Here is an 18,276-nt window from a genome sequence, read left to right as displayed (position 1 = left end):
TAAGAAAAAGAAAGCCCTTCTTGTCAAAGGGAAGTCGGTCTTAAGTTGTTGTTACGTGCTTCAGCGTAATAAGATAAAAAAAAGGCACTAGAAGTTGGAGGTAGCAGGCACTGGATATTGTTTTACGCTGCTGTTCCTCACAGTTTAGTGCACAAGAACCGCAGACGGTTCTTGAGAGGTCTAATGAGAAAAATAACAGGAACACTTCTTTCCCTCAGAGGACAGTGAGAACCAACGCGTCGGGAACACGGGACTTTCCCATTAGGCAAGTGCCACTCTAAAACGTCTCGAAATTTATGTTGCTCCCATAGAAGGAATAAAGTAAATAATGCTATTAACACTGCGTCGTTACTGATCGTGCAGTGGGACAGCTCGTGACAATTGCCCGTGAGACGGAATACTTGCGTACGACACTGTAGTTACCACTGATGAGGCAAGGGTGGATGGGGGAGGAGTTGTGGGGTCAACCCTCCCCCTCTCCCCCCCCCCCCCCTCCACACCTTCTGCTACGCCAGTGCATCTGGCGTAGCAGAAGGCTATAGCTTGCAGATATTTGGAATGTAAATACGTCACTATCGGCAGGTCGTATTTATTTGTGAGTTTATGTTGCAGTGCATTTTTTATTGTACGAAACTGGCAACGCTCCATTATGCTCGAGAAGACATGTGAAGAACCTGAACTTACCGTAGAGGCGAATGGATCCCTCTGTGGAGCCCAGCGAGTTCTTCGCAAAGCATCGGTAGGCGCCGAAATCCTCCGGAACAATGCGACGAATACGAAGTCGCATGTGCACTTTGTACACGTTCTCCGTGCGGTTGAGCGAGTACTTTGCCGACTCGGCAATGAGGTCGCCACTCTCCAGGGTCCAGTAGTTGATGGACATCGGGAACGCCTCCGTATTGCAGTCCATGACAACTTCGCCGCCAAGCGGAGCTCCAATCAGTTGGTTGGGAATCCAGATCATGGGCGGAACTGCGATCGGTGTCAGCATTAGAAACACCGCTCCCACGCTGCGTCGCATGAGCCGCTAGCTGTTCCGCAAGTTCAGACTGTGCTCTCTGGACCCGGCAGATATAGTCTACCCAATACATAAAGCACACTGTTCCTAACTCCTGTTTCCGGATGGAAGTCTGACCTGAAGCTAGCATAGTTTAAATGTATCTTTGCGTGATCTGTTTATTTATTCTTGTCTCATAATAAGCGAGGAAACGGGGTATAAGGGGAAAGGGGAGGAAGAAAGGGAAAAGCGTTCACACGCGTCTCCAACTACACCCGAAGCTTAAGCATGGTTGCCAACGAAAGGTGGAACATTGCAGATAATAGAGGTTGAATATCTAACGGGGATTAGTATGCGGAGATATACGTAGATCCGACATTGACTGTCCTTCACAAGAACTGGACAGAATGTATACAAAGAGGTTTATCTCATTTATGCTCTAAGTTGATCCAAACATTCGATCATTAATTCGGCGTAAGTTTTTAGACACGTTGCGCAGAACATCAGCAAAATATCATTTAATTAGTCTACGACCGCCGAATGAACAAAAGGTTGTCTTATGTTTCGCACATATGGACAGCTGTATGAACATTTTTCCAGGCATCTCAAGCAACTAAATGAAGAACCACGCGTGTCAGAGAGGTTTAAGTATATGCCTAACACGGATTGTTGCGGTGACTCGAGCGCCTCAAGAAAGAAATACTACGAAAACTAAGAATATGGGGTGTGCCGAATGCAACAGGTAAAAGGGCTGTTTCTACCCGGTATTAAGTTTAAATTGCGCACTTACTCTGCCATTCCCAATAAAAAGAACAAAAATGCGAGCAGTTCGCCTTAACGCTACAAAAGCTTTTCTGACGCCTCAACAGGTTTCGAATTCTAACTCAGGTCGACTTCGAAGAACCGGTCTGGAGCACGTATCGCCTCTGCTTACACTGCTTATCGGTGTACTTCGGGACTGCCCAAATGAAAAACTCACAGTGTACTTGCAGGAGAATCCTCCTGCTTACGGGAGACGGTACACCATTGGAGGCGATGCAGAGATAAGGTCCCATGTGGAGACGGCTGACTTTGGTGATGCTCAGCTCTTCGCCTTCATAGGAAACATCTATAACCAAGAGACACATTAATAAGCGCCGTGTGATCAAGTATATATTTTTAACGCACCAAAGTGAAATGAAATTGCGACATGCTTTTATTGCGTTCTTTTGTTGTATCAATCAATCAATCAATCAATCAATCAATCAATCAATCAATCAATCAATCAATCAATCAATCAATCAATCAATCAATCAATCAATCAATCAATCAATCAATCTTCCCTCAAGCGTCGCAACCATCACTGACTGCAAACTTTTTCACGAAACATTAGATAATATTGTATAACCAGGAAAATCTGTTACCTGTACTCACTGCTCCTGTTTGTTTATTTTTATTTTTTTTCTTTGAAATAACTACTATTCTTTGTATAACCTGGAGAAATGTTCTGTTACCTGTATTCATCGCACTGTTTTATTTTGTATTTTTCATGTATTGTATCCACTCCCCTCTTCAATGCCATTTGGCCCTGAGGGTATTATAAATAAATAAATAAATAAATAAATAAATAAATAAATAAATAAATAAATAAATAAATAAACTCAATCAATCAATCAATAAATCAATCAATCAATCAATCAATCGTTACTTACTGTCGGTGGCGGTCGACCCCAGCTGCTCCTGCCAGTTTCCGACTGCGATGGGTGTCCCGTCCTCCCGTCGCCAGGTGATGCGGGGCGCCGGGTAGCCCTTGGCTCGGCAAGACAGCGTCACGTTGGAACCCTCGCGAACCAGCACGTCAGAGCTGCTCTCGCTGCCCACGATGTCCGGGGGCACTGCGTCAGCAGTGTAAACAATCGGGAGAGACGGAAAGGCGTGCATTATTCACAGTGTGCAGCGTACTCATAGCATGCGCTAACTTAAAAGCATCTGATCGCTGTTGAAGAGGACATATTTTGAGCGCTTCTGAAATCCTATGGAAATTATGGCTGATGTGGCGCCTTCGTTAAACGAGCACGGGACATTATATAATTGTTCTTTGTTGCAAATGAGACCTGCTTCCTCCGCCGCTCTAAGTATCGCTCCATTTGTGGGGTAGCCAACCGGATTCTCCATCTTTTTTTAACTCTCCATTTTCACGCCTTTTTTTCTATCTTTTAGTGTGCCGTCAACAAACTGGGCTTCAAAGAGTCCTTGCTTATTCGTAGTCAATCACTCATTAAGACTTGGTGCATTGTCCACGAGTAGATTTCTGTTTGTTACTTAGGGGCTGAGTCTGACGGTGTGCCGTGAACATGGGTTTGAAAGGATAATGAAAAGGTAAGATACAAAAATACGTTTCCAATTTGCAACGATGCCCCATTCTTAACTTTTTGTTTGGAAATAAAAGGTACTAAACGTGCTGGTTAGATTAGCTCGGGCTGCTTGTACCTGCAAGGACACTCCTTGAATCCACAATACCAACGACGAATGCCAGAAGCACAATGGCCCATACCGAAGCGAAATTAGTTTTCAAAACACTGTTTTTGAAAAAGTTTTGAATCCTCGTTAATGTTCTTAGCGCTTCGTGAATTTACGGAATGAATATCGAGAGCTTAGAAACATCTGTATAAATCTAGGAGTCACATAAATATGATATGATCAGCGGGCGCATCAGCTATGTCCCACATAACCATGTCAATGGGTCGTTTAGCCACAATGCCACCACCGCGTTTCCAGAGGCGCTCTGTTCTACACCCCCACGCCAGACCTCGCCGTGCACAACGAAGACGCCAATTCTATAGGTTCCTCGGCGGAGACAGCGTTTGACAAATCGCGTAGTTATCTTTATGATCTCTAGGTATAACTGTGCTCTCCAAAAACACACGCGTGCAGGTACAAGACACCTTATAGCGCATGCTCCGCGCGGCGGCATGGCTTGAGCGCACCGTAGACGAGTCGCGAGGGTCTCACGTGTAGCTTTCAAGCCCGAGACCTCCACAGAAAATGCACCCAGCCTTGTATCGTCTACGTGCCAGTTGAAAGAATTATAACAAACACGGAGAAAGCCTAGCGGGCCTGGCCGCCTGTCTGCCAGCCAGCCGTCGTGTTCATGTTTCCGAAAAGGCGTCAGCAACGCCCCGACAGGGGCTGGAATTGCTTATGGAGAAACGGGTCCAAGAGGGCGGCAGGGGAGGGAGGGAGAGAGAGGGATAGAGACGGTTCTACACAAGATCGGCAGCGTTTGTTCGTTGCTCGCAGGAGGAGGGAGAGAATGGAACAGGGGTTAGGACGGAGGGAAATAAGGCAACGAGGAGGCAAGGGGCGCTGCCATCTTTGTTAGCCAAATCAAATTACGGATCCGCAATGAAGTGGTTCCTCCAGTTGTTGCCTTCGAAGGTGCGGTAGTGCCATCCACGCCATACGGGGCGAGGCGAAGGGAGGAGAAAAGGGCGAAGGGGTTTGTGTTTCTGGCTGCGACGACGCCAGGCCAAGCGGAGCGGAACCGAACACCCTGACGAGAGAGGCGTGTGCGGGAGGAAAGGCGCTCGGGGAAGGAGGCGACCAAGGTGCAGGGGAGGAAACGAAATAGGGACGCAAGCGAGGCAGCGCGGGAAGAGACGTCGCAGAACGACACCAACAAGAACAGAAGAAGAAAAAAAAAAAGCTCAGTGATAAGGTAAGACAAGAGGGTGAAAGAAATAAAAATACGAGGAGACAATCTAATTTGGGATTCACATCTTCCCGCGCTCCTTGCTTCGGCCACGGTTCGCCAGTCGATCTTCTTCTTCTTTTTCCTCTGCACGTAATTTTATTCCGGTGCGTGTCCCCAGCCTCTCCCTCGCCCACTTATAAGTGGATCGGCGAAGGGAGAAGGTGGCGTCTGTTACTGGTTCCTTTTTCAGGGAGTATATATACTGTATAGGGAAGCCTGCGGAGACCTGTAGGGATACGATGAGGGAAAACGAGAAAGCGGGCTTGGATCCAGAGAGAGAGAGAGAGATGAGAATGGAAGGAGGAACGACGACAGTGGGGTGTCGTCTTTCGGGAACACAATAATTTGAACTAAAAGAGAAAGAGGAATTTATTTGAAGGATTCGCGAGGTATAATGGCCGCTTTGTCTTTCGATGCCGCTTCAGGTCCTCTTCTTCTCCCGCGTATAGCAAACAGCAGCATCTCCCTATTTTACTCGTTTACGTGTGCTTCGTTTTTCTTGTAGTTGGACTACTTTATCTCGTCGCCGTCTTATTCTTTGCAAAGAGTGGGCTGCTACTGATTTATATTTGTCCTTCGGAGTAGTTGAAGTAGCGGGAAGAAATAAAACAAAAAAGGGAGGTGAATAAGGCGGCGCGGTATTGGTGTATGCAGCTCCTATATTTCTTTCTTTGTGGAGCTCCTTCACGTGCGCTGCTTCGGCGGCCGCAAGCTTGGAGCCCGAGCCTGTGTCTTTGGTTTCGCGCTCCGTTTGACGGACCGCCTGCTCGACGGGTGACGGTTAGGGTAAAGAGAAAGAGAAAGAGAGAGAGATGAGGGAGAGGGGTGAGTCCCGCGTGTGCAGGTGTAATTGGAGCGGAAGTAATAAACACTGCAGAGACACGCGGCTCATATCAAGACCGTACGCGCAACTGGGGAGGACGCTTCCATAGACTTATTCAATTTAAGCTAATTTGACTCTTGGACGATCTCTCGAGTTTAAATTTCTAATCACTTCGTCATCTTCTTCCTTTCTTTTCTCTCCGCGCGCGTTCTTTCAAACGATTCTAGCTTTGAAGCAGTCTTTTACTTTTCTTGATGACATTTTCAGCGTGGTAGTTTTTCGTGCGCGGTCACACAGCGGATGAGATGAGAAGAAGGAAATAAAAGAAAAACGACGTTTTCCTCGCTGTGTATATGCCGGCGCTGAAAAGCTCAGCGAAGCGGGCAAATATTTGGTCTGGGCCCTAGAGCGACAACTGACTCGCTAAACCTCTTAGCTGCTTCTATTGGTCCCGGTATATTACGCACTGAGCTTGCATAAAATTAAAAATGACGGCCCGCGTTACTAGCGCCCGAGTGACAAGATCGTGCTCAAGCGCTTTGAGAGAACGTCTTTCTTGCTTCGTGGTTGTTTGTCGTCTTCGGTAAAGTGGTCGATCAAGGGAAGCGCACCTTCGCAGAATAGATTACTGTTTGCACAACCGGGGATAGATTAGGCGCAATGTATCGTGAAATTTCGCATAACTCCGTCAGCCTTTCGTCTACGCAGTGGAGAAAAAGGTAGAGATGGGAAGATTGAGAGACAACATTGATTACTTTATTGTATCTGCTTTTGTTTGCTTTTATTATAAATTTACGATCGCTTTCACACCGTCCACGCTTTCTTCGTGCAGAAAAAACTAATGAATGGAGCGGAAAGAAAGTGTTTCATACGTTTTTTATACAGCCACAGATTGAGATACACCGATTTAGACAGCTGGGCTAGGCCAGAAAAATCTGCGAGTGTTGTTGTGACATTGGTTGACGCACGAGGCAAAGTATAAACGAGAAAATCTCGGGGAGGAGAAGCCTATGTTTGTGAGCGAACTGATAACTACCTAACGATGAACTACCTGTGATATATGCGTTGATTATCGCTTACCGCTATTCTCAGTTGCGTCCAGGTAAGTAAGTGCTCCGCTAATTTACGAGCCACGTGCATATCACAAACGAAATTTTACTACATTCAAAGCATTGCGGCTGGTGCCTGGGCTCGCGCTAGAGTGAATGTAAAGGTTGGTTTAAATCAAGACGCAAGAAACAGCAAGGAGATGAAACTCAGCAATGTGCGGCAACGGGATAATAGGCAGTTTTAGAATAGCGTACGCAAAGTTTTGCGTGAGCGTGTGTCGCCACTGCGCATGCGTTGTAAGCCATCCTCTTGCGAGCACCCGTTAATTGACAGAAATAGCGGGCGACCGCAAAGGCCGCTATCTTTGCGTGCGCTATTCTACAACTCCCTAATTGCCGCGCTCCCGCGGAGACTCTACCATGCTAGCGGCATCTTGCGGCTGGCACGTAAAGCTCCAGAATTATTAACGCGATAGCGTTAGAGAGCTCGTGTCGCAGAAATTCCGGCGTCGGCGACGGTGTCGGCGTCGCTACCGACGCTTGTGAGCGAAAAATTGAGAAAGATGCAAATAAAATAAACAATAAAAATTTTCAGTTCCATTGAGGATCGAACGCGGGCCGTTTGCGTGGCAAGCAGGTGTCCTACCACAAAGCCACGATGTTACTTGCAGCTGCTTCGGGAAAAATCACTACATAAATGCCATGTAGTGGAAGGAGTCTCCTTAACGCATTTTGTTCGGCAGGTGTCACGACGAAAATGAGCCCATTCGGCGATTTGTAGGCGCATTAGCGAGGCTATCAAATTAAGTTTTTTGCGCGACGCCATGCTTCGAAAAAGGCCGGGATAGTGTAGCCATTGCCGCTAAAAACCATGCTAAAGACACACACACACACACACACACACACAAAATTACAAACAGCTCCAAAATGAACAACTATGTTCATCTAGCGGAAACATATCAAACAAACAGCAAACATTATGGCCTCCGAGATGGCAAACGCGCCGCGCGTCTGCCATCTCGGAGGCCATGCGACTGCAGCAGAGCCCTTGCTAATGGATGAGTGCCGGCGGGACATCCATGTCAAGTATAGTCGCTCTCATGTCAGGGTTGTCTTGGCGACGCACATGCTTGGCCTCCGCTTCTCGAGCTCGAAGTTCTGCGTCATTTTGGCGTCGTTGACGCCTGTGATCGGCTTTGATTATTATTATTATTATTATTATTATTATTATTATTATTATTATTATTATTATTATTATTATTATTATTATTATTATTATTATTATTATTATTATATTATTATTATTTTGCCCTATTTAAGAACCGCACTACCTGTTTCTGCATATTATTCAATGACATATCTAAATAAGTCGTGATTTCCGTAAAACTGCGCCAACTTTGCGGCTGTAGGTGCCGACATCTTTGATGTTCTCTGTGTTCTTAATTTCACGTGGGATAACGCAGTTCCGCCAAGTGCAGTTCCGCCACGTGGGATAACGCAGTTCCGCCAAGTGCTAGAAAAAAAATTGCAGTGGCTTAGCTCGGCTATGCTAGGATATACGTAGCGGTAGCAAAGGTTCAGCTGATTATTCTTAGCTTTCCAGATTGTCTAGGATTACTAGCCTTCTTCTGTTCGTACGCTGAATCGCTAATTGCCAGGCAACTACTTCGGGATCCGATGAGGTAAGCTTCTCGGCTCTTCTGCGCCGTTGAGCAGCATTTGCGCTCTCCTTCTCCATGGCGTTACCCACCAGCAAACGCCAGTCAGAGGCGCTATCAAGCGGCTCCAGCACAGTGTCAGACGGCGACTGCACAGCGAAGGCGAATAGCTGCGCGCGCGCCGGCGCCACTGTGTATACGACGTCACCAATACGTCTGCCAAGGCTACGACGTCACTTCTCTCGAAAGCGCAGACTGGCGGCGGCGGTGGAGTCCGCGCGCGCGCCGGCGCCAGTTTGTCTGCCGCGGCTACAACGCCACTCCTCCCGAACGCGCAACAAGCAGCGGCGAGCCGCGCGCGGCGGTGGCGGAGAGCACGTGAGATGCCGGCTCCGGTGAGCCAGCTGTGTGACATCACTGATCCTCGCGCATGCGTAGCACGGCTCATGACGATCCACGCGAAATCGGCTCCGGCTAGGCAAGTGTAGCTAACGCTACAAAAATTACCGAAGAAGACTGCTCTTAAACCACATATGTCCCAAGCGAAGTAATTTGTTGCTTCGACTCTTCCATGTGGCTACGACAAAACGTGACTGAACAAAGCCCATCTGGCAAAACTACTTTTTTCAATTCCGCTGCCACGCTTTACAGGCAGCTTCGCCTCTTCTTCAGTGGTTCTAAGCAAATCCTGCGTCCGCTTATAAACCCATTTAGGCCAGAGAATTGGGGGAAAGGTAGCGAACCGTAAATATTGAAGCAGGTCTAATGAATTTTTCTGCAACGCAAGGGGGGTGATTTTGCGTGTGTGTTGGCAACCACCATCACTGCCGGTGCGCGAAACGGGGATGCGTCGGGAAGCGCGATGCTAATAAGTAAGTACAGCCGCCCAGACATTTAACTAACGTGCGCGGCAACGACTTTTCTGTGCGCCAGCGCGATATGATGGAACGAAGTTGCAGAAAATTGTTTTGTGCGCATGTGCTTTGTGGGCATGCACTTGGCCTCATCCTTTTTGGAACTTAACTCAGTTATATGGCGAAGACACGCAGAAAAAAGCGCCGCTCACACACGCTAGTTAAAGATTTGGGCGGCTATACACCGAACTAGTTACCCACGAAACGTACGGGTCAGAAGTGCAACCGTCCACACGTTTCACCCAGTATCTCGGCGGGTGGTTTGCAAAACGTCCAGTGTAGTCCTTCTTGTAGATAACCTGCTGTGCACTTATCATTCAAATAACCCCTTCATCAATTTCGCAAGTTAACAATGTGCTCTGCAAACCGACAGAGCCATCGACTCAACATAGCATACCACGATTACAGTCCGAGGATGTTTTTTGCAAAACGAAGTGAATGAATGAATGAATGAATGAATGACATGGGAACGCACCGAGCACATCAAGGTATCCGACTTGACTGTGCATGGGCACCGTGTTGACCTGGCACATGTAGCCCCCGCGGTCCGACTCTTGGACGCTGTCGATGACCAGTAGCCAGGTACGGTCCGAGGGACTCAGGTGGACGCGGTAGTTCTGCGTGATGACACTTTTGTGGATGGTCAGGATAGTCTTGCTCTCCACTCGCAGCCACGCAACCTGCGCACGATGCAGTAAAACAAAGTAATTAAAACAAGCTACAATTCCTCTTTTAAAAGCTTGCGTATCCTGTATATGAAGGGGTGCTAAGGGAGCAACAAACTTAGACTAATAAAGTGCTCATCAAAGTTGTATTTTAGTTATCTCTCGGGAAAATTCTGATCCTTACAGAAGAGGCTAAATGATAAAGGCCGCAAATTTGGTACCTATCGCGGAATCCTCAGCGACCGTACGTTCAAGTGACGTCATTCTCTTTACGGTGATATCGGCATGGTGCGTGACAATCTTGTTCCTCACGACGGTACTTTCTCCCGTTTCGGAAGTGCTGGCAGAGGTACTAATGTGAGTCTTGTCTTCCTTCTGAGAGCAATGCAATACTTGTTTCCTGGCCAACAATCGGGCCGACCAAAGCGGACGCTGAACTAAAGAACTAACTTCTTTTGCGTTTCCTTTCTTTCACAACTAGGCAACCGCAGAAAAAAAAGCGATTTGGAGCTTGAATTACATATATAAATTTTATATAACGATGGAAGCCAACAGATAGTGACACCCTGTGAAATAAAGGTTGCATATGCAGGGATCGGATGAGTCAGACAACCAGCCTGTCATAGGCAGCTGATCCATTATTACACAACTTTTATTCCACATATACGGTACATCTTTTCAAAATAAAACGTCATAGACTGTTTCTCATTCACTACGAGCGTTCATCCTGCTTGCGTTTGAAGTCAAGCACGCAAGATTTCACAAACATGTACACAAATGAGTGAGCAATTAAAGGTCAGCTATGTTCTCGCAAACAAGGCGCGCGTATAGGTTTACCTGACAAGTGTAAATAGGAGGAAGCCCGCATATATGGACAACGGCACGCCAAGACACACAGGTCCACCGGTGCTGGTGCTGCCCACACCCGTCCCTTTCATCTTGCACCCTTTATTTTTCGGGCTGCCCTTTCTGCTTTATCCTACGGGTCCCGGCAAAGTCCTCTGGTGGGCCGCCTTCGCAGACGCGTGCATGGATCGATGCGCGCTGTGCGCACGGTCAGACCAACAACGAGGCGCAGACGTGCCTGACCGGATGCGTGCGTGGCCATTCGTTGGCCCCCGCTACGGCTGCTACTGCTGCTGCTGATGTCGCGCTTGTTTTCGTGCTTTTCTTTTGCGCGCGTTTTGTGCTCGGCGCCTTTTGCTTCAGGCCGGACGCCGCAGCGTGCCTTGTTACCTTAGCTCGATCACCCCATTGTTGCCATTTCAGCTCTTTTGCAAGGCGGCCCCATTTTTCCTTCGCAGTCGAGGCTGGCGGCCGTTCGATTGACAAGCACAGTGTAGCGGATAAAAGAGAAGAACGACCAGGTGAAAAATAAAAATGAAACAAAAAAAGAAAACACGCTAAAGGACAAGAATCTTACCGCGCGGTCCAGGTGCGTTGTGGATTTGATGGCATTCTAATAATGGTGCGCGTGCAAGTCCACCGAAGCGCGGCATCTTTTTTTTTTCTTTAGTAGATAACTATCTGTTTGCGCATATTATTCCGCCTCCTCGTTTCGACTGTCGTTCCGTTTGTGTCTTGCGAGCTTGCACGGTTTCGTACGAGAACCAAAAGCTCGCGCTCCTTGCTTGACCTTCTGACTCTCGTCTTGAAAAAGTTGAGTATGGTAACTTTTTGCTTCGACCTGTCGTGCACTGTTTTTTTTTTTTTTGTAGGGGGTGCACTGGTCACGTCAGGAAGTGCTGCGCTTAGGAGCATACAAAATCCCCCGTTTTTGTCCTTTATGATCTATATGCCAGGTACTTATTCACTAATGTTGCCGTTTTGCTGAAGCTATTTCAACAGACTATTTCAGTATGCTTCCGTGAAAACCTAAGCCGAAAAAATGAGAACAAGTTCATCTAGATAACTAATTCAGCAACCAATTGTCTGCGAGGATAAGACCTTGAAGTCTTTATTCTAGATATTTTAGACGCACTAATTAGACCGCTTCTTTTTTTCTTTTTATATCACGACAACAGCAACTTTAAATACCTATGACCTACTTTAGCCCCTAAGTGGCAATAATAAGTTGTTATAAACACCCGCACTTTTATATTCGGGCCGGCTACGGGGTCATAGGAGATGTCACCTATTGTTCTTGGCGATGAGATGATAGCTTTGCATACTTGTTCAAGCTGGCTGCATAACAACAAGGTTTATAGAATACGCTGAGACCATGGAGTCGATCGTAATCAGCGCAGAAATTCGCCAGATTCCTGCTACACTTAATAAAGATGACTAGATTTTACGACTGCACTTGAAAGCCCAGCGAATGCTGTTTTTTCTTTTTTTGTGTGTGTTTGCACTTTCTGTAATCTTCCGACTTTATATAGCTGCTACTGTAGGGTTTCAAAGCAGGCACAGCCTTGTCAACCCATTTACATCGTTCCCCTACGCCTACGGGAACAGAAAGAACCCTGAAGCTAACTGCTAGTAAGACAACCAATATGACTGCTCGATATAAATACACGGTTTATTATTGTTTTGTGAAGAGTGGAAAGAACTTAAACTGGAACGCTTAAATACAGTAAGAAAACGTAAGCGTTTAAACAAAAAAGGAGGGTGAAATTGTATAGGAATGCGGATATTGAAGTTAATTTCGACTGCCACAGTCTTAGAAATTAAACAAAGAAACATTTTTGGTTTAATTCATTAAGTTCTTTGGTAATTAGATGGTATAAATTACTTGGCGCTGTGCACTATTTTCATTCGGTAAGTTCTGATTATCGCATAGTTGTCTGCCCACGCTTTGGGTTTTCTACTTTCTCCGAGTACATTTATATTATTTAACGCCAGCGATTTCTAAATAACGCTTTAGAATTCCAAACCTTTCAATAAATCTCACGAAAGAAGGTATGAAGTTGCCTTAAAGCAGAGCGTAGCCAACATCTCAGCAGAGTTGTCTTATTCGCATTACATATAGACTATAAAAAGTTACGCGCTTAGCTGTAATATGCTATATTGCGATGGAATATCTAAACGCTTGCCGCAACGAGCGCTCCGTGACAACAACGGAATTCAATGTAGTGCGCGGGAACATGTTTTAGGCGGGGAAAAATACACGCGATCCGTGCAAGCATGCATTCACGTTGACCCTCCTTATATGCAGCGGAGTGCCTAATGTGTGGGCAAAGATGCTTGCTCTGCATATTTATACTCGGCAACGCACCGACCACAGTGCGCAGAAGTGCTGCATAGGCTTAACGCACTGACTCTCTACAGTACCGTGCAGCCAGACGAAGGCCGCAGCGCGGGCTCAGACAATTAGAAATGCCGCTGTGTGAGCTCACATTCGCCGAATAACATCCGCGCATAGTGTACCATATGATTAGCGCGCCTAACATCATCAGTACTGATGTTCATGTTGCCGCCTATGAAGGAAAACACGTATGTCCGAAGTACAAGAGGCACGGAGGGCTTTAGGGCTTTACCGATGTGCTCTTTGATTCCTTAACAGAGAAAGAAAAGGCGAATGTTGGCTATAATGGCAATTGAAGACGTCAGCCTCGCCGGCATTCTCACATTCGACTGCAGTATTTGGTGAAAGATGCGATGGCATGCACCGTGCTAACTCCACTCTCTCTCTCCCCCTCTTCCTCCCCCCCCCCCCCCCCCCCCCCCACGCTCTCGTGCGTTAGATACATAGCCTTGGTTGAGTAACGCACCGTGATTGAAGTCATATAGCATCCCCTATAAACGCCAAGGAACGAGAGGCTGCGATTGATCAATAGTTACGCGCTCCTCTTCTGACTAACATAAAGGTGCGAGCTCGATACCCGGTTGCGGCAGCTACTCTCGAAGATGTACGCAACTTAAAACATGCACTCAAGTTTTCTTATTGGCGTGCACGTTAAAACAATCCTGATCCTCCCACAGTGATACCTTTGATAGCACAGATGGTTTGCGACGAAATGTAGACATTCTTAGAGTGTTCTCTAGATGTCCTACGAAGTGTAACACTGGAGAGCAAAGAGGGCGACTCGCGAACAGGGTCTGTTGGTGTTGTGCAACCATTTGCTCCAGGCATGACGACAGCGCCCAGACGTTAACCATGACAACTGCTTCTCCAGTAGATAGGAGATAAACGCACAGATCCTTGCTATGTACGTATCTCGGCGTAAGTTGTATTTCACGACAGTCTCACATCAGCGACTTTCCACCACAAAGTAAGCAACCTTTTCCTAAGTTCACACAACGGTGACAAGTACGCGTTCAGTAACAGCTGTAAGCTGGTGGCGCAATACCTTACCGTACGCGCGCACGGGCGACTTCCCGTCTTGGCCACCCGCAGTTTCCACTGTGCTGCCCGGTTTTAGCGAGACGCCATGTGTAGGTGGAGCATGACACATACATTTGACGGGTGACGTCGTGGTCGGATTGAGTAAGGGTCGACGATAGAAAAGGAAGAAACGAAAACCAAACGGCCGCGAGAAACAATCAAGATGGCTGGCGGTGTTAATGGCCGTTCCTGGCGGGAATAATTCATGAGCGCCGAGGAAGGCTCCAATTACGGGGTATACCGTGCCCACCGTCGTCGCTGTCGGTGGCGTTGTGCATCGCTAAACGCTGCCCTAGCTCCTTGTACGCCTATCTACGAGCCGGAGTCGGAAAAAGAATTAACGACGTGGTGCAGCGCGCGGTCACATTGCAGAGCGGTGGGCTCCGCGAAAAGGTCGTTATTTTGAACCACCCACTTCGCAGTGACCTGGGTGTTTATGCTGCGGAATCACTCCGTTTATGATTTGCTACTGCGATTCGGTGAAGCTTAGAAAAACGTTTGTCGAGGTCATCCTTATTGTAGTCTGCTTTGGCGGTACGTGCAAATTTACAGCACGATCAGACAGACCTGAATCTGCTAGTACAGCATGCGAGCCCGTACACGCCTATGAAATAACACATTATCATTTAATTGGATACAAACGCTATGCTTTCGGGTATTGATTGGATAGAATCGGTGAATGCTACGCATAAGACATCGCACACTTATCTAATAACGAAATGGTAATCAGCTCGTCTACATTCGAGATTTCGGTGGCCCAGAGCGCTGCCACATAATTCAGCTGGCGCATACCCTATGTTTAGATGACCTAGTACAGCCCTGGCTCCTGAGTGAATGGCTTAACGTCATCTACACATCCGTAGTCTCATTTGTGTTTTTGACGCTTCTGAGAACATGACTGCCAGCACTGAACCAAGTTTAGGGGGTGTTCCAACTAAATATTACACATGTGAAAACGAGACAGTTGTCGTGTTCCTACTATAAAGCTCGCCGAGTTCTTCCATAATGGCCCTTAAATAGAGTTTTAGGGCCTGCGGCAAAACCCCTTGACACCCCTATTCTGTCTTTCAAGGACTGTTATGACAACAGTGTAGTCACAAGCAGGCACAAACAAGCATAAAAAGCACAGCTAAGACAGAGCGTGTTCTTAAATGCCGTAGTGATCGTTTTATAGCATAGCACTTCTGAGCAGTGACGTGACAGGGGGGGGGGGGCGGCACACCGGGCCCTTGCCCCCCCCCCCCCGAAATATTTTTTTTGCTATGGCATACAGAGCCCAAAATGACACTTGACCACATCTGCCTGCCCGGCCCCCACTTGAAATCAAGGAGTTGCCTCCCCCCCCCCCGAAAAAATTTCTGGCTACGCCCCTGCTTCTGAATCTCTTGTATCCTTCATCGCATCACGGGAATTACTCCTCGTATGGTTTTCCATGAAGAACTGAATAATTGCGCCAATAACGGTAGGTATCTGAGCATTAGACGCGCCCGTTTCACTTGTCTAAAATCATTATATCCAGTTCCCTGCCAAGACTGGACGCGGCTCATTCACTCGCTGTCCAACCGTACTCCCCCCGCTTCTCTGCACGGAAAAGACACCACAGTGACGCGTCGCTCGAGATAATTAAACTTTCTTCAAATAGAGCGGGGCCTCTTTCTATGTAAACCCAGCCGCCGAATGACTTGCGCGCACGTGCAAAGAGAAAGAACAATTAAGCCAGTTGGGAAATGCTAATTCGGCTGCATTCGAAGCGACGCTTAAGCCTAGGTTGCACACCACGAAGGAGCCAACACAAAAAGTTGAGCCGAAGGAACAGCGATAGAAAAGTTTCTGGTGGACGTACTTGAATCACCGGTAAGCTACAAAAAACGACAAACAGCGGGACATCTTCCCGCTATCCGATATCAGTTTCCCGACCGCTGAAGATAACAAAAAAGAAAAAAACAAAGAAAATTAAAGTACAATGGTAAAGTTCTTTTACGGCAGCCGAAGAAAATAAAAGAGAGCCTCACGGACTTCTGCCGGTCCGACAACGCTGGGGCTGAATTAGTCGCGATTCTTAATTAACGAGAGCGCAGTCGGACGACAAGAGCCAACAACGTCAGGCTCCAGACACGGCGCGAAGGAAATAACGGACACGGGAGAAGCAGGAACGCAAAAAGAAAAGAAGTAAAAGATAAAGACACCGTCGGGAAGTCGGGCCTGATTAGTAATCTCGCTCGCTGAAGATTCTATATCATGGAGAGGCCTCTTTGGCTCCATCTGTCTCTCGCTCTCGTTCTTGCTTTATAATCTTTACATGCCCACACGATCTTGTTATTGCGGCACGTTCGAGGGCTGTAATCGACGCACCAAAGTTTTGTTTTCGATACAGAGTGTGAGATCAGAGAGTCCTTGCGTCGAGAGGTCCGACGAAAGGGGTACGTAATTTTACGGCAAACGGGCGCGTTTGTTGTAACCGGCCCGCGGGAAAAGTCAGTCACTCGCGTCGAGTCGAACTCGATTTGGACAAGCTGCCACGCACCCGTTTCTTATGGAGTGCCATTCTCGGTGACATAGATTTCTTTGTCTTGCTCCCTCTATCTCCTATACCTATGTGTTTATTGCAGGCTTGCTTACTCGGAAAAGGCAGGTCCGACTCTAAGGGGTTGGACGATGCTTACGATTGCTTGAACACTCAACACACTATAGTTGATGCAATGCCTCGCATTTTAATCTGCACGTTCGTGTGCTCTCTAAGGCATGTAAATTCGATGTCTTGTTAACCTGGGAAGAAAGAGATATCAATGGTTTTTTTTTTTTGTTATTGACACGAAGATGAAGAAAGTGGAACGTATTGTGAACACTTATGAGCACTCGCTCCGCAGCTAAAGCAATACGTCGCCTTTTCAAGGGCACGTTCGCGCACTTTCGAAGGTCTTCCATTTTGTTAGTTTAAAGGTCAGCCTTTCAGAACACCTCGCCTCTAGAACTTGCGTCTGCCCACCATGTCCCATGAGTCCCATTGTGCTCATATCGTGACGGTGCATCGGGGAGCGAGTATCAAGTAACTGTGGTTTAATTTCCGATCATAACGGTTCTTCTTTATTGACGGTGCCGCTGTTACGATGTGCGGTGACGCAACCTTTTCTGAAGCCAGATATAAATTTCTCACAAATTTTCGCCGGGTAATATTACCTGCGTCGTTAATACGCGTGTTGGAGCATTGGGCAGGCATACATAACGCTGCGCCTAATGCGCAGTTTTGCGCGGCTCTGCGCTTTTGTCCGTTCGATGCGTAGTGGACCGAGAAAATTTTTGCGTGGCATTAGGTAGATAGCTGGCGCGTGTATGCTAAATAAAAGTTAACGCAGGCTGCGACGTATCGCGAAAGATTACAAGTTGCGCATGAGGTCAGTTAACTACGATGCAGCACGGATTACCTCCTCCTGCCCGACGAAAACTGATATCCTAATACTTAATGATAGTGGTTCGCCGCTTTTCGAGAGCTGATACACCAGGGATCGTCTCATTTGCTGGTGTACTTTACACTTTAACAGCAAGCCGGAAACCGACGAGTGGCCACAGCAGAACATTACATTCGGGTACGACAGCAGCAGCGCCCGAGAGCTCAGAATAAATCATCGAGTATGCGGTATTTGCTCGCTTAGTAAAGCTTATCATATACAATATGGTCGATATGAAGCCATTGCATTGTTTAGTTAAACAGAGTGGTTGTCACATTAAAATAAAATTAAATAGGTGCGAATTGTTAAGATTTATGGACAAGTACTCAAAGAAGTGAATTTGATCTTAAGAAGCAATTGTGGCCAGTGTAAATACACTACACTAGAGATAGATAGGCTATATTGTTGCGGCAACAAATTCCTCCGAAGTTGTGAATTACGCCTACGCTTTTCCATAGCTTCCAAGTCATGAAGTAAAAAAAAAATGCAGCCAGCCCCACTCCGTGAAAGCCGTCGAAACAGCGAAGCCGATGCCCCCCTCGTCAGGCTTCTATGTTTCTTGCAAGTCTTTCTCAGTACTTCTATGTTCTGCAAGTCTTTTCGAAGTATTTCTGTGTTGTATCATTGCTTTTATTTGACATGTTAAGCTATGGAGTGGGGGGGTGTG

At 47.0% G+C, this 18,276-nt stretch overlaps 1 protein-coding gene across 1 annotated transcript in view; it reads right to left on the bottom strand.

Moving 5' to 3' along the window:
- LOC119385944 (lachesin) overlaps positions 1–18,276 on the bottom strand; it is a 356,455-nt gene that overhangs the window by 293,511 nt on the left and 44,668 nt on the right. The window contains exon 4 of the mRNA XM_049414168.1: positions 9,650–9,854. Coding sequence (XP_049270125.1) covers positions 9,650–9,854 — 205 coding nt within the window. The remainder of the gene's footprint in view (positions 1–9,649; positions 9,855–18,276) is intronic.

This window comes from Rhipicephalus sanguineus, chromosome 3 (genome assembly GCF_013339695.2).
Source record: "Rhipicephalus sanguineus isolate Rsan-2018 chromosome 3, BIME_Rsan_1.4, whole genome shotgun sequence".
Classification (NCBI taxonomy): domain Eukaryota; kingdom Metazoa; phylum Arthropoda; class Arachnida; order Ixodida; family Ixodidae; genus Rhipicephalus; species Rhipicephalus sanguineus.
This window is presented reverse-complemented; position numbering and strand designations above follow the sequence as displayed.